This window comes from Aptenodytes forsteri, unplaced genomic scaffold, assembly GCF_000699145.1.
Source record: "Aptenodytes forsteri isolate BGI_AS27 unplaced genomic scaffold, ASM69914v1 Scaffold752, whole genome shotgun sequence".
In the NCBI taxonomy this organism is placed as follows: Eukaryota; Metazoa; Chordata; class Aves; order Sphenisciformes; family Spheniscidae; genus Aptenodytes; species Aptenodytes forsteri.
The window spans coordinates 40,317-52,655 of NW_008794802.1; the positions used below are offsets into that span (position 1 = coordinate 40,317).

At 43.9% G+C, this 12,339-nt stretch overlaps 1 protein-coding gene across 3 annotated transcripts; it reads right to left on the reverse strand.

Annotated features, from left to right (window-relative positions):
- Nucleotides 1-2,624: 2,624 nt before the first annotated feature.
- DRD2 (dopamine receptor D2) lies at nt 2,625-10,261 on the reverse strand. 3 transcript variants are annotated; one of them, XM_009274422.1, is made up of 7 exons: nt 9,958-10,261; nt 6,884-6,993; nt 6,225-6,361; nt 5,351-5,541; nt 4,387-4,473; nt 3,399-3,738; nt 2,625-2,818 (listed from the first exon to the last, which is right to left on the reverse strand). In XM_009274422.1, the coding sequence occupies exons 1-7, from the start codon at nt 10,237-10,239 to the stop codon at nt 2,625-2,627; spliced, it is 1,341 nt and encodes a 446-aa protein (XP_009272697.1). In that variant the 5' UTR covers nt 10,240-10,261. The 3 variants fall into 3 exon arrangements, with proteins under 3 accessions (XP_009272697.1, XP_009272699.1, XP_009272698.1); XM_009274424.1 differs by having other exon boundaries at nt 3,399-3,588; nt 9,958-10,239; XM_009274423.1 differs by lacking the exon at nt 4,387-4,473 and having other exon boundaries at nt 9,958-10,239.
- Nucleotides 10,262-12,339: the final 2,078 nt, after the last annotated feature.

Sequence of the window (12,339 nt, forward strand, 5' to 3'; positions counted from 1 at the left end):
CCAAATGCTTTAAAGCTTTTTTGTCTATATGCATATTATTTTCTATTTTGATTCAGCTCCCCACCTGTTCACTAAGTCAAATGGCACCTTTCTGCTTTGCGATTGTAAATATGTTAGAAAATTGAGCAGTAGCTTGTTACTATTTTTCCACCAAAAAAACTACTGACTTTACATTATTCTTTGAATCTTTTCATTAATACCAGTCTGGGTTGATTCCCATCACTGAGTGAACTGGCCTGCTTAAAATTGGAAAAAAAAGAACAAATAACGTGTGCCTGAGATCTCTTGAGTTAGTGTTTCCGATTTTCTGATTAAAAAAGGATTGGAAAGTTTCCTGTGCTTCTGTAAGAAGTTTTTTTTTTCCCTTGCCTATAATCCTATTAACATACAAAGTACAAAGGTTCCCTAGCTGTGCATTACAATGCTAAGACAGAAGAGCGACTGGCCCCATCTTGCATGTTCATAACATTTTCTTCTGACAACATCGTGTAACACCTGGTTCACGTATGTCAACAAAATGTTGCTCTGATAAGCATGTACTCTCTTACTCTGTTAATACATAGGACCTATTTCTGCTGAGGGTATATGCTAAAATCCTTTGCTAAGCTGGGACACACTTAGGCATCTGCAGGATCACTCTTAATTTAAATTTATAGCTATGAACAGACCTTGAAGAGCCACGTTCAAATGTTATACAAGTCCATGGGCTAAAGACTAATAACACTGGCTATTGTTTATGGGCTAAAGACTAATAACACTGGCTATTGGCCTCTTCCAGAAATACAAGGTTTAGAATGGAAACCTTTGGATCGAGATGGGACTCCTGTTTCAATTTCAGAAAATAGCTGAGAGCGTGTGGTATAGCTGCTTGACATAATCTCTTCTTGATATGCATCTGGAACACGTTCTACCAGCACAGTCCATCCCACAGGAAAATACTTTGTTAGCGGTATAGGAAAACCAGAGAATAAAAGACACCCCCCCCTTGGCAGCGGTCTTTCTTTATCTATTCTGAAGCAGAAACTATGTAAATATTCCACAAACTGCATAGAGAGAAAACGGATTATATTGCTCTCCGGATTGTGTTTTAACATCTTTAGAAAACAGCAGGTAACTAGAACTTGGGAGCTTGCCTCTGCATATGGCTATTGTAATCATCTAGTTCTCTAGATCCTACGTTAATTTCTAGCCAGACCTATTTCCATGTCATTTTATTCATCTTACTATATTTTATTTACAGAGATATTACAAAATATATTGTGGACTGAGTACAATTAGTAAGTACAGTGTGGATTTGGCAATGACAGAGTCAGCGTGGTGAAATGAAGCTGTTACGGGTCTTCAATAGTTTTAATCCATGAAAGATAGATATCAGAGTGTAAGGGATGCTGGAAACATCCAGACCTTTCCACAGTCCAACTTGGACACAGGAGCAGGTCCAGCTAAGGACTTTCTTGGGGTTTTATTCTGCCTTTTTCCAAAACACACAGTTTTATCTCATTTACTGTTAATTTAAATTAGGCACGATGTTATTCTGCACTCTCTCTATTGAGAGACATAGGCAAATCATATCTGAGGTGGTCCTTGCCTTCATGGCGCCCTGAAGTTAGGTGAGAAGAACTGGACCTAACTTAGCTGACTTGTTCAAGTTCACATCTGAGACGGACATGGCTGCAGATGCCTCACCTGGCACGCTGTCTTCATGTTTCTACATTCACCACACTAACACTCCTCACCTATTTCTGTAACTTCTTGTAAGAGACTGGAGATGAAATGCTGGTGGGCAGAAATTGCTGGCTGATGATAGATGATAGTTGGTGTCCTGTTTGATCTGAATGTATACCATGCAATACAAGGTATCACTTCTTTAGCTTCTCTCCATCTATTTTTTGGCTTGGGCTTCTGTTCAATTCATCCTATTTATTCATATTTACACTGATGTAGTGGTCCCACATGAGACTTATTCTCCCCTTCTTCTTTCTGCCTGTTGCTTGTAGGTCCACATTGTTGCAGGGATTGGATTTGTAGGTGGCAGAACCTTCTTAGCCCATTTGGGGACCTCTTAAAGTTTTTTCTCAAGGCTTCAGCAGTTTAATATGGGGTAAGTCAGCTCAAGGTGAAGGCAAAGCTATTGCATGGAGTTTCCGCAAGCTCTGTCTGGCTCCTATTGCAAAGCGGAAAAGATGGTCTTGTCTTTGGTGAGAACTGTATCAATGACGTAACACGCAAGCCAGTAGCGGCAGTGACCTATCGCTACCTTCACATGGCTCTGCGACTGTCTGTGTTTAATGCACTCAAGGTTAGATGGCCACAGGCAAGAATCAAGTGAGTGTGTCTTGATTTTTGCTTCCGCTTTAAACACAGTGTGAGGGTAGCTCTGAAAAGTGCTCTTGGGATTGGTGTCCCAGAGTCCAAAGGTCACCTCGAGGGATGAGAGAACCTCCCACATGAAGGTCCTCGTTACACCCCCACCAAGAGGCTCATGGGCATGGCACTGTTGTAACACTGTAGGCCTCATGCCCAATAGAAGAGCTCGAGACCTCCCCATGGCTGCCCGTTTGTGTGCGTGAATGGCATTGGTTTCTTTTTTCTCATTCTTAAAAATGCGGTTGCTGTTTTCACTTTTAACAGTGGAGGATCTTCATGAAAGCCTTGCGAAATTCAATGTTGAAGGTGGTGTAAATAATTGGGTTGACAGCACTGTTGACATATCCAAGCCACGTAAAGGCGCTGTACATTGCTGGGGGGATGTTGCAATCGCAATGCATGTTCAGGATGTGAGTGATGAAGAATGGGAGCCAGCAGATGATGAAAACACCTGGGGGAAAAGGAAAGAGACAGATTTTGATTGCTGAAAGCTGGACAAATTTTAAGACTATGAGAAAAGTAAGGTTCTTTTGGGCATAAAGGAAAAATGCCTCCCTGAGGAATAAGCCTTCTGTTTGTCTGTTAAGTCTCACAGTCTATATTCTGAGTATCCAGGTACTGAAGAATTTCTTTGCTGATGTAATTACACCAGTTACATCAAAAAACCTGGCCTTCGGAGGTGCCAGTTTCTTGCTGAGCTGTGCTGCCTTTGTGTTCTAGAAAGCCCATGAGCGAGCTCTCTTGCCTCTGCACCCAGCTGTCTTTTGGCAGCCCAAACACCCCACAGAGGGACAGCTTTCTGAGCCTTTTGTACAGCACTGTGAACTGTTCCTAGCTGGGAAGGAGGCAGCCTTCCTATTGGCAGCCTCTTGCCTACTTGCCCACATATCCTTTAAATTATATCCGGTGAAATTATTTCTGTGGAGGCCTGGAAAAACAGTCTACACTGGACGTTCAGACTGGCTACCCTAATCCTGGGTAGCTATTGGTTTTCTGCAGAAACACAAGAGGAACCCAATGCGCACTCTCACCGAGTACAATGGCTAGCATCTGAGTGGCTTTCTTTTCCTTCTGTTGTGACAGTTTCCTCCTGCTCACAGTCTTGAGAGAGGTCCTTGTCTTGCCATTGGGCATAGACTGGATCTCGAAGACCTTGGTTGTGTGGGGTGTTTCTTTGGCATGTCCATTCTTCTCTACTTTCCCAGGGCTGTCCAAGGGTGCCTGCAGGGTTGAGTTGGTGTCCTGATTAGAAGCAACTGGCACAACCAACTGATGGTTACTTGGTGCCGCTGGTTTGATGGTGGTTTTCTCAGGGGGACTGGTACTGGACACCATCTCCATTTCCATCTCTTCTATGTGACTCTCCGCCTCCTGGACAAGAATCAAATGTCCACAACACAAAGACAGATAAATATACAGAGAGGGGCGATGAACATTCCTTACAGAGTGAAGCTGGATGATGTTGAAGAACAATCAATCCCTCTTCTCCCTCCCTACATTTTTGGTAGATGCTTGGAGAAAGGGCTGTAAAGTGTTTACAGATAAGAATACTTTGGGGTAGATGGGATTGACCGCAGCGAACGACTCTCCTTTATTGCACAAAGAGGCTAAGAAATGGGAGAGACACTGTCTCCACTCCCCATAGATTTTATTTCGGTTTTCAGAACATAAACAAATAAAAACAAAATCAACAAGCAAAACCCAACAAAGCCAATGCAGTCCAAGGCTTAAAATAAATAACAGAGAGGAGAAGAAAATCAAAGACACAAAATGTTAAAATGTCATGGCTTTTATAGCTGATCTTTAGATGAGCTTAGTCGGGCTCTTTGAGCTCTTTGATCTTAAACCCCCTGCTTCACTCTAAGGAATGGGAAGAATATTTAAATTTTGAGAATGAATGGTAACCTTTGTTCTTAGTTTGTTTTTCTCCCACCCTACATAAATTCATTTTGCGTCCTGAGAGGAGAAAAGGGGAAAGCTAAATGCTCTGAAAAGCTACCACTTCTCTTTAACACTCACCACTTTGCGCTTATTAACTTGGAAACTCCCATTGGACTTCACAATAACTGTGCAGAGCTTGACGTCTTCTGGATGAGTGCATTTGTCCTAAGGGGCAAGCACCAGCTCAGAGGTTACACAAGCAGATAGTAATTGGGAAGGGAAGCTGGTAAGGGAGGCACGTGGAAATACAAACACAGGGCATGAAGCAGAAATTAATCAGTGTGACTAAGGTGCTAAGAATGATGGAAAACTACTCTGAAGAAGCAGTAATGGAAGCAAGTATCCCTTGTGCTTTTCACCAAAGGAAGGAAACCACAAAGATCTGCTTATGTTTCAGTCTATCCCTGTCTCGCTGCCTCCTTTGCTTGACATGACACTGGCCTCTGAGGCAAAGCAGTTTGGAGGTAGTGCCTCTGGGACTATACATTCCTACTGGTTGTTTTGCCCGCGCTGCGAGAGTAGCGTTTTGACAAGCGGTCTCACACTTAACACGCTCAGCTGGACTCCACTTATATACATATCTCATGCTTTGAGAGGCTGTTTTCACTGCAGAGGTGTCATTACCAGCGATGTAGTTTGCACCCCAGCCACACAAACAATTTCCATTGAACTTCTTCATCACAACAGCAGGACTGACTCGGAAAATAGTATAGCCCATAGTCTTGGGTACCCCAACCCAAACTCAGCAGAGCCAAAGGAAATGCAGTCTGGTTAATGAAGCAGCTCCTAATGCAGATCTGCTGATGAAACATCCCCTGAGATCCAGGGAGGCCTGTGAAGCACCAGCCAGTGACCTGATAGTCCAGAGTGTGCAACTGGGACTCCAGAATGGCACAGGACACAGCATTCACGTTTGTGATCCAGTATTTCACCTAGTCCAGCCAGTGTCATTTGGGGAAAGGAGGAAGTGCTTTGGGGAATGAAGTGGAGCGGGAAGGGGAAAGGACGGAGACTGCTGAGAGCAGGGCAGAGGTCTAGTTACCTTCAGTGGGGCTTGCGTGTCTGAGTCCAGGCCGTGGCTGCTGCGCTTGGTGTTGACACGCTTCCTGCGCTTCCGGAGCACTATGTAAATCTGCACATACACCAGCAGGGTGACAATGAAGGGAACGTAGAAGGAGACGATAGAGGAATACACAACAAAGGCAGGATTGGCAATGATGCACTCATTCTCATCTGGAAGACAAAAAGTTTCAGGCTTGTTGTCCCTGCTGCTAGCAGCTAGCACGGGCTTCCCCTTCTCTCTTCCTCTTTCAGAAGGCACAGAGATACCCAGAGAGTGAGGGGTTCGGATTCTAGGGGGGACCACCATGTCGGCTGGAAGTGGTACCAGAACAGCAAACTCCCCTTGGGTCACAGGGAGTCACATACAGACCCAAAGTCCCTGGCTATTGCTTGCCTTATAACTAAAAGCCCACCAATCCCATGCTGTATACAATCCAGTCTTCCTACGAAACTGATGGCTGAACAGCCAGTTCTTTTCTCTCCTGTCTCAGTGAAGCTATTTGTCCCATGACTTTCCTTTTCACGTGTTTTAATATAAGAGGGATTTTGATTTTCTAGTGGACAAATGTTAATGTAACATTGACAAGTGTTGTGTAAACTTCTACATAACCTCAGTTCTGATGTGTCTAAAACACTGGTCTGGAACAGCAAGAGATGAAACAGATCCAGAAGCAGCTGACAGAAATAGTCTGGGATGACACCGGAAGAGGACACCTGAAACAGGGATGGATGCATCCCAATAAACCTAAAACCTGATCCCCATGTTTATTCCTGACTTGTAACAGAAGGCTATCTGGGGACCCAGTAAAGCCAGGAAGATGCCAATAGCCAGCTGCAGGTGTCATAACACTCACCTGTGTTGTTGAGGCCAAAGAGGAGTGGGCAGGAGATGGCAAATGAAAGCACCCAGACCACAGCAATCATGACCGTGACCCTGCGCTTCGAGCTGTAGCGGGTATTATACAGCATTGGCATTGCTACTGCTGTGTACCTGCAGTGTGAAGATACAAACCCAGCCTATTGTTATTCTGCCAGTGCTGACAAACTTTGTGGGAAATTACACCTAGTTACTGTGACTGAAAAGCTGGTCCAGCAGGAGAATATAGGGCAAGTCAGGTTTCGCGACTCTCCAGGATGTCTGCAGTCCCTGTTTTGGAAGGCATGAGGCTGGGGTCAGCTTAGCATAGCATTTTTCTTCCACCCTCTCTGAGCTACTGCCTTCCCACTGATGTCTGCTCCATCGTTCAAGTATGTAAACAGAAGGACTGAACTAATGGGGACATATACAGACAGTTCCATTTACATTCTCAAGACCAGCGTTTCTATGTCTGCTTCTGACGGAATCCCTGCTCAGACCTCATTTAGGTCCTCTAAACTGCTCTTCAAAAGACATCAACAACACTAGCTCTCACCATTTTCAAATCTCTGAGTCACAGGTAAAATTAGACCATATAAAGATGGCCATGACACGCTACCGTGAATTTGACGTGACTTGCCGCCATGGACCCCTCACCTGTCAATGCTGATGGCACAGAGGTTGAGGATACTGGCAGTGCACATCATAACGTCAAGGGTCACAAAGATATCACAGTGGATCCGACTAAACCTCCACTCCCCAACCACCTGCAGAGAGGGAGAATAAGGTCAGTAAAAGAATTCACTGAGGAGACGCTATTGAGAGGGTCTAAAGGGAGAATTTTGCACAAAGATATAGACTCTTGCTGGTAGCTGGAGTTCTGCTGGTTCAAGAGGGATCCAAATTTTGTCTACAGAAGTTCCAGCTGGAATCAGGTCACATGCAATCAGTCACATGCTGTGTCAAGTAGGATTGTTTGCCATTGAGTGCCTTTAAGGACTTTGTCCTGTCTAGTCTAAAGGTCTGAAATGATGGCACGGCCACAAAGGAAGTACTCTGCTCCACCCAAACCATTCTTGAGAGCATTCCCCTGAGGGCTGGTGTGATTTTGTCCTTCCTAATTCCACCCTGTTACTCTGTATTGAGTTGGGCAGCCCAAACAGCAAACACAACCCTGGACTCATATTCCAATGACATAAGGGAGTGCAAGTCTCCTCAAAGTCAGAGTGAACTATGTAGGAGCTTAAACAGGTCTCTGAAGCATTGCAAAGAAGTATTAGGAAGGAAATATGATAATTTTATATCCTGAGCACCTCTAATTGTAGTTACAGCTTTTTATTGGACACTTTTTTGCAATTATACCTAGCAAAGATCAGCAATAGAGAAGCGGGAGTTTTCCTTCATTTCTTAGTTTAAAAAGTCAGGGTAGAAATTCCTCACTTTTTTTTTTTTTTTTTGAGCGAAATGAATTTAATTCAGAGTGAAAATTCTTTGACACATTACATGTTGTGATAAAGGCAACGAACTAATGATAACACTTCCAGTTACCAGTAGCCTTTTTCTCTTCGCTTATCTTGCTATTGAAACTGAACTTTGCCAATTAAGTTTAATAGCAATTATTAGGACTGCTGTATTTGACATGTGATGAAAAAAGTATATTTCCCTCTAATAAAAATAGAGTCCTACTGCATTTGAAAATAGAATGAATAAGATATCTATTCTTCAGTTATTTCTGCTCTGATATACATAACCATAGGCAGCATAAAGAAGGAAGAAAGAATGACTGCATTGAAGCCTGAGTGACAGATGAATACTCAGTGATTAAAAAAGCACTTAAGAGACAGTTACATTAATAACTTGGATGAGAATTTGCCTGAAGGCAAAGGTTTCCAGCCAGATATAAGCCTCTGCAAAATCAGTTTCCTGAACACTTAGTTTTGAGTTTATGGGAGATGCTGTAAACCGCAGCAGTTCTTTCTCTTAGCACTTTCATTTATGTAGGAGAAACCTCGGAAGTTCGGAGGTAGAACATTTGTTTGCATCGAGGCTGATTTTTAAAAGGATTTCCTTTTGACGTTCGGTTTTGTCCGAGCTTGTGACACAAAGCCTAAAAAATATTGAAGATATTTACAGAACAAAGGGTTCTGGCCAGTTTTGATTTCAGATTGCACACCTGGAGAGGGACCACAGTGTGCCTAACCCATGTCAGTCCAATGGCTCCTTCTCTGTCAGCAAGTATTTGTCATGGTTTTTTGTTGCTTCAGGCTAGCAGTAGGTTTAACAGAGTGTGGATAAGAGGAGAAAGGGCAAAAGTAAATTAAAAAAAAAGAACAGTATTGCTGAGATGTAGAGTCCTGATTGTCCTACTTCGTGGACTAAGCAAGCTGAGATTTCTGACCAACTCCATGCACACATGAGCCCAGAAAGGGGAAAGCATCTTACATCATTTGTGCTTTATTCTTCCACATTAAAATAAGAAGTGCCTGAGAGACTCTTATAGCTGGGCCTAAGAGAGCAAGAGCTTCTCACAGCATAAGCCTCTGCTTAAAATGGGTTGTCGCAAAAGAGGAATATAATAGAAGAGCGTAACTAGTCCCAGAGGCATTGACTACAGTCACAACCAGCCTGTGGTCATGTTAATAAGCTTTAGCAGATGCACAATGCTTTACATTTTTAAAGTGCCATGAAAACAATCATTAACTAGAGTGATAATTAGTATGTGGTTTCTCAACAGCCTATGTCACGTCAGTGGGTTTGTTTTGCTTTGCATTAATACTTAATGGGCTAATTGGTTATGGCTTCTTCCCCTGCTCTCCTCCCTGTTTTATAATTTTCCCTTATAAACAAGTGCCTGAAAATTAATTGTAAACTCCATATAGTTTCAGTCTCATGCTTTCTCACTACCATTCATTCTTTCTTGGTTGTGATTGCCACCAGCATGCCAGCTCTCAGCTGACTGAAGAACACAGGCATCCCAGTGAAGGGGGCCAAGGGAGAGGGGCTGTGTATCTTCTCTTATTCTTTCCTCCAGCGATGCATTTCATTCTTTCAGGCTATTTACTGTTGCAAGAGTCATTGGCCATCACGTAAACAGGTGGCAGTCTTGGGAGTATTTGACTTTCACAAACCACAGTGCCACTCAAATACGGCTCTGTATGCAGAAGCATAGAGCTCTTTTGTACCAAAGTGATGTGATAACGGTGGCAATGTGAAAAGCAGCTCACTTGTGATTCTGTTTCTCTCATATATTGTGACACAAAAGCTCTGGATTTACATCCTACTTCTACAATTGCCTGCTCTTCTTACCGCTGTAGTCCTTCGGAAATAAGGTTTGGATTACTATTTGATGTAATTTATTAGCATGACACCCATGATGTCATTGCAGACTCATTCATCCTTATGCTTGGGAATGAACAGTTCATCTATGTAGTTTTGAAAACAAAACTGGGGTCCTTTCGCTCTTGACCCCTCTATTTAAAGGCCAGATTTTCAATGCAATTGGATTGTAATTTAGCCCTCTGAACAACAGTGTATTTTCAAGTCAGCCTGTCATCTGCTATCGTGTCCATTTCCTGGAAAAATCTGACCAACCGTTAGGAAATGAAAATCACTTTTGTTTTGGGAAATTCAGAAGGTCTTGAAATAGCTGATGTCCAGGCTGCTAAACCTTCCCTCTCTCTCCCCATTCACCAGAAACATTCAGTACTGCAAAAGAAAACTGGGTCACCTACCTCCAGATAGACCACCCAAGGCATGACCAGAGTTGCTACCAAGAGATCTGCCACTGCCAAACTCACGATCAGGTAATTAGTGGTAGTCTGAAGGGCTTTTTCCCTGGACACAGCCATACACACCAGCACATTGCCAAAAACAATGACAAAGATGAGGAGGGTGAGCAGCATGGCATAGTAGTTATACTGAGGCTTCTGGTCTGCATTGGACTCGTTGAGTGGCTTGCTCCAGTTTCTGTCACCGATGTCACCATTGTACCAAGAGAGGTTTAGGGGATCCATGGAGGTAAAAGTGCCAGGTTCCAGCTCCACCCTGACACAAAGATGTTGAAAAGACAGTCAAAGGCCAACATGTAAAATAAAAATAAAACAATTACGCATGTGCTGCCTCACTCCTGGGATTCTCTGGAGCCTGTTCCCCCTACCCTGAATTCCTGTGTGCAAATGGTCGACTGACTGGAAATGCGATGAAGACCCAGATGGGAGGCTGAACTAATGGTCAGATACCTAGGCAGGGATTCAAGAAGTTAATTTCTATTTCCAGTTCATCCCCCAGATTTCTGTGGCCAGGAATATTAGTTACTCTGCGTTAGAATTGATTCAGGTAGAGTGCCTGGGATTTTTGTGTTGGCTCCCCTGACATTCTCTAACCACTAACTGCTCCATGTTAGGTGTGCGCAGTTCAGGGCAGATGTGCCATGACCCACTTTGTTTATTTTTCATGTGCTTCATGGGGCTTTGGGCTGTGTTCTTTTTTTTTTTTTCTTTGCTTTTCCTTACTTTTTTCCTCCAGCAGGGAAATAAATAAATAAATAAACCTATGAACTGAATTGTGATGATAACGAAAGTTGACAGTAGCAGTTTTCAAGTCAGGGCTGGACTGTACCTGCCTTCTGCCATTCCCCCAGTGAGGTTGCAGTGCAAAGGGGAAAATGGTGGGGGCATGACTGGGTGCCGTCCCCCAGCCCAGCCTCTGCAGCTCCTGGCACTGGGAAGACAGGTCTCCTTGGAAATCCGTGGCATCACGGCAAACCATCATTTATTCCCTGGCCAACGGCCACGTGCTGTGCACTCTTTCAAGGTAACATATAAACAAATGATGGGTTTTGCTATAGAGTTTCCTAGAACCTATTTAGGTTTTTGTGTTTGTTTTATGCAGGCATAGCAAAGACAACTGCAAGTGTCTTCTCATCTTTTGGACTTTTTCTGTCTCCCAGGGCTGCCTCTGTGCTCTGCTTCCTTAGCTGGGCCATTTTCGGCACACAGTAAGGGGGCTGTCACCGAGAGGCCTTCCTTCGGTTTCGGCTGGCTATGGATCAGGTCCCAGGCTAACAGGCATTTTTTATGCATGAAGAGGAAGAAGAGTGAAAATGAACTGAACAGAGATGAGGAAACAATATTCTAAAGAAATGTTGCCATCTGGATACAGAGGTTTGTGAGTTATTAACTCTGCAAATGCAGACAGCAAAAAGCTACTCTCTGCTAAGGAAGTTGTATAAACAAAGCTGAAGTGTGGGATGTGATGTGTGAAGGGAAGGTCGTGGTTTCTGCTCTGATAATACGCTACAGTAGAACTGATATCTCTTAGGTCATATTTCTGTATGGTGCAGGCTAGTGAAGGTGCATGAATGTCCATGAGGTTATATGGATTTTATGCCAGCAGCTGATGCAAAGCAGTGATATCAGGACTCTGCATACCCCTAGATTGTTTGCATCCAACTGCACATATGTCCACATTGTAAGAAACTGGCTAAGAGTTAAGCTACATGATGCAGACAGAGCTTGGCAGCAGGTGTCTGTGTTGGGGGTCTTTGTCTGGTGCCGGCATAAAAAAACAGAAATTCCACATTTGCAATGAGACTGCAGTGTATTTGGCCACTGCCACTGGCATACAGGAAAGACTTTTTCTTGGCTGTGCGGTGAGGCTCTTTTGGCTCTCATTTAGGTGGGCTCACTTAGATCTCCCAGGGCAGGATCTGTGCAGTGGGTGCTCGTGATGGTTGGCACCATCTTCTGCGTATTTCCACACCATGTCTGGGTCCTGCCGGAGTTTCTGCCCACTTAGAAAAAGAAGGGATTGCCACATGATGTGTGTTTGCTGAAGCAATATGGGCTAAAAAGTGAGTATTGCCTCAGTCTGCGAATCATCCCTGTCCTCTGCGTAACTGAGCCAGTAGCACAGGCAGAACTGGACATGCTCAGATCTGACTGCCATGCACCTGGGTCCACCTTTCAGAGAGCCACAAAGGCCATGAGGAGAGGAGCGCTGAGCTGAATTTCACTGTATGAGCTAATAGGTTCCCTGAGCTCACCAGAACCACTAGTGCCAGACGCTCCAAGGACAAGCGAGTGGAGCAGTCTGGTCATAATAACACGCTCTGG

Coding starts and splice junctions, on each gene's coding strand:
- DRD2 (XM_009274422.1), bottom strand. CDS start 10,239: ATGGATCCCCTAAACCTCTCTTGGTACAATGGTGACATCGGTGACAGA. Junction 5,542..6,224: donor CTTTGGCCTCAACAACACAG/GTGAGTGTTATG, acceptor TTTGTCTTCCAG/ATGAGAATGAGTGCATCATT. Junction 4,474..5,350: donor ACACGCAAGCCCCACTGAAG/GTAACTAGACCT, acceptor CTTGCCCCTTAG/GACAAATGCACTCATCCAGA.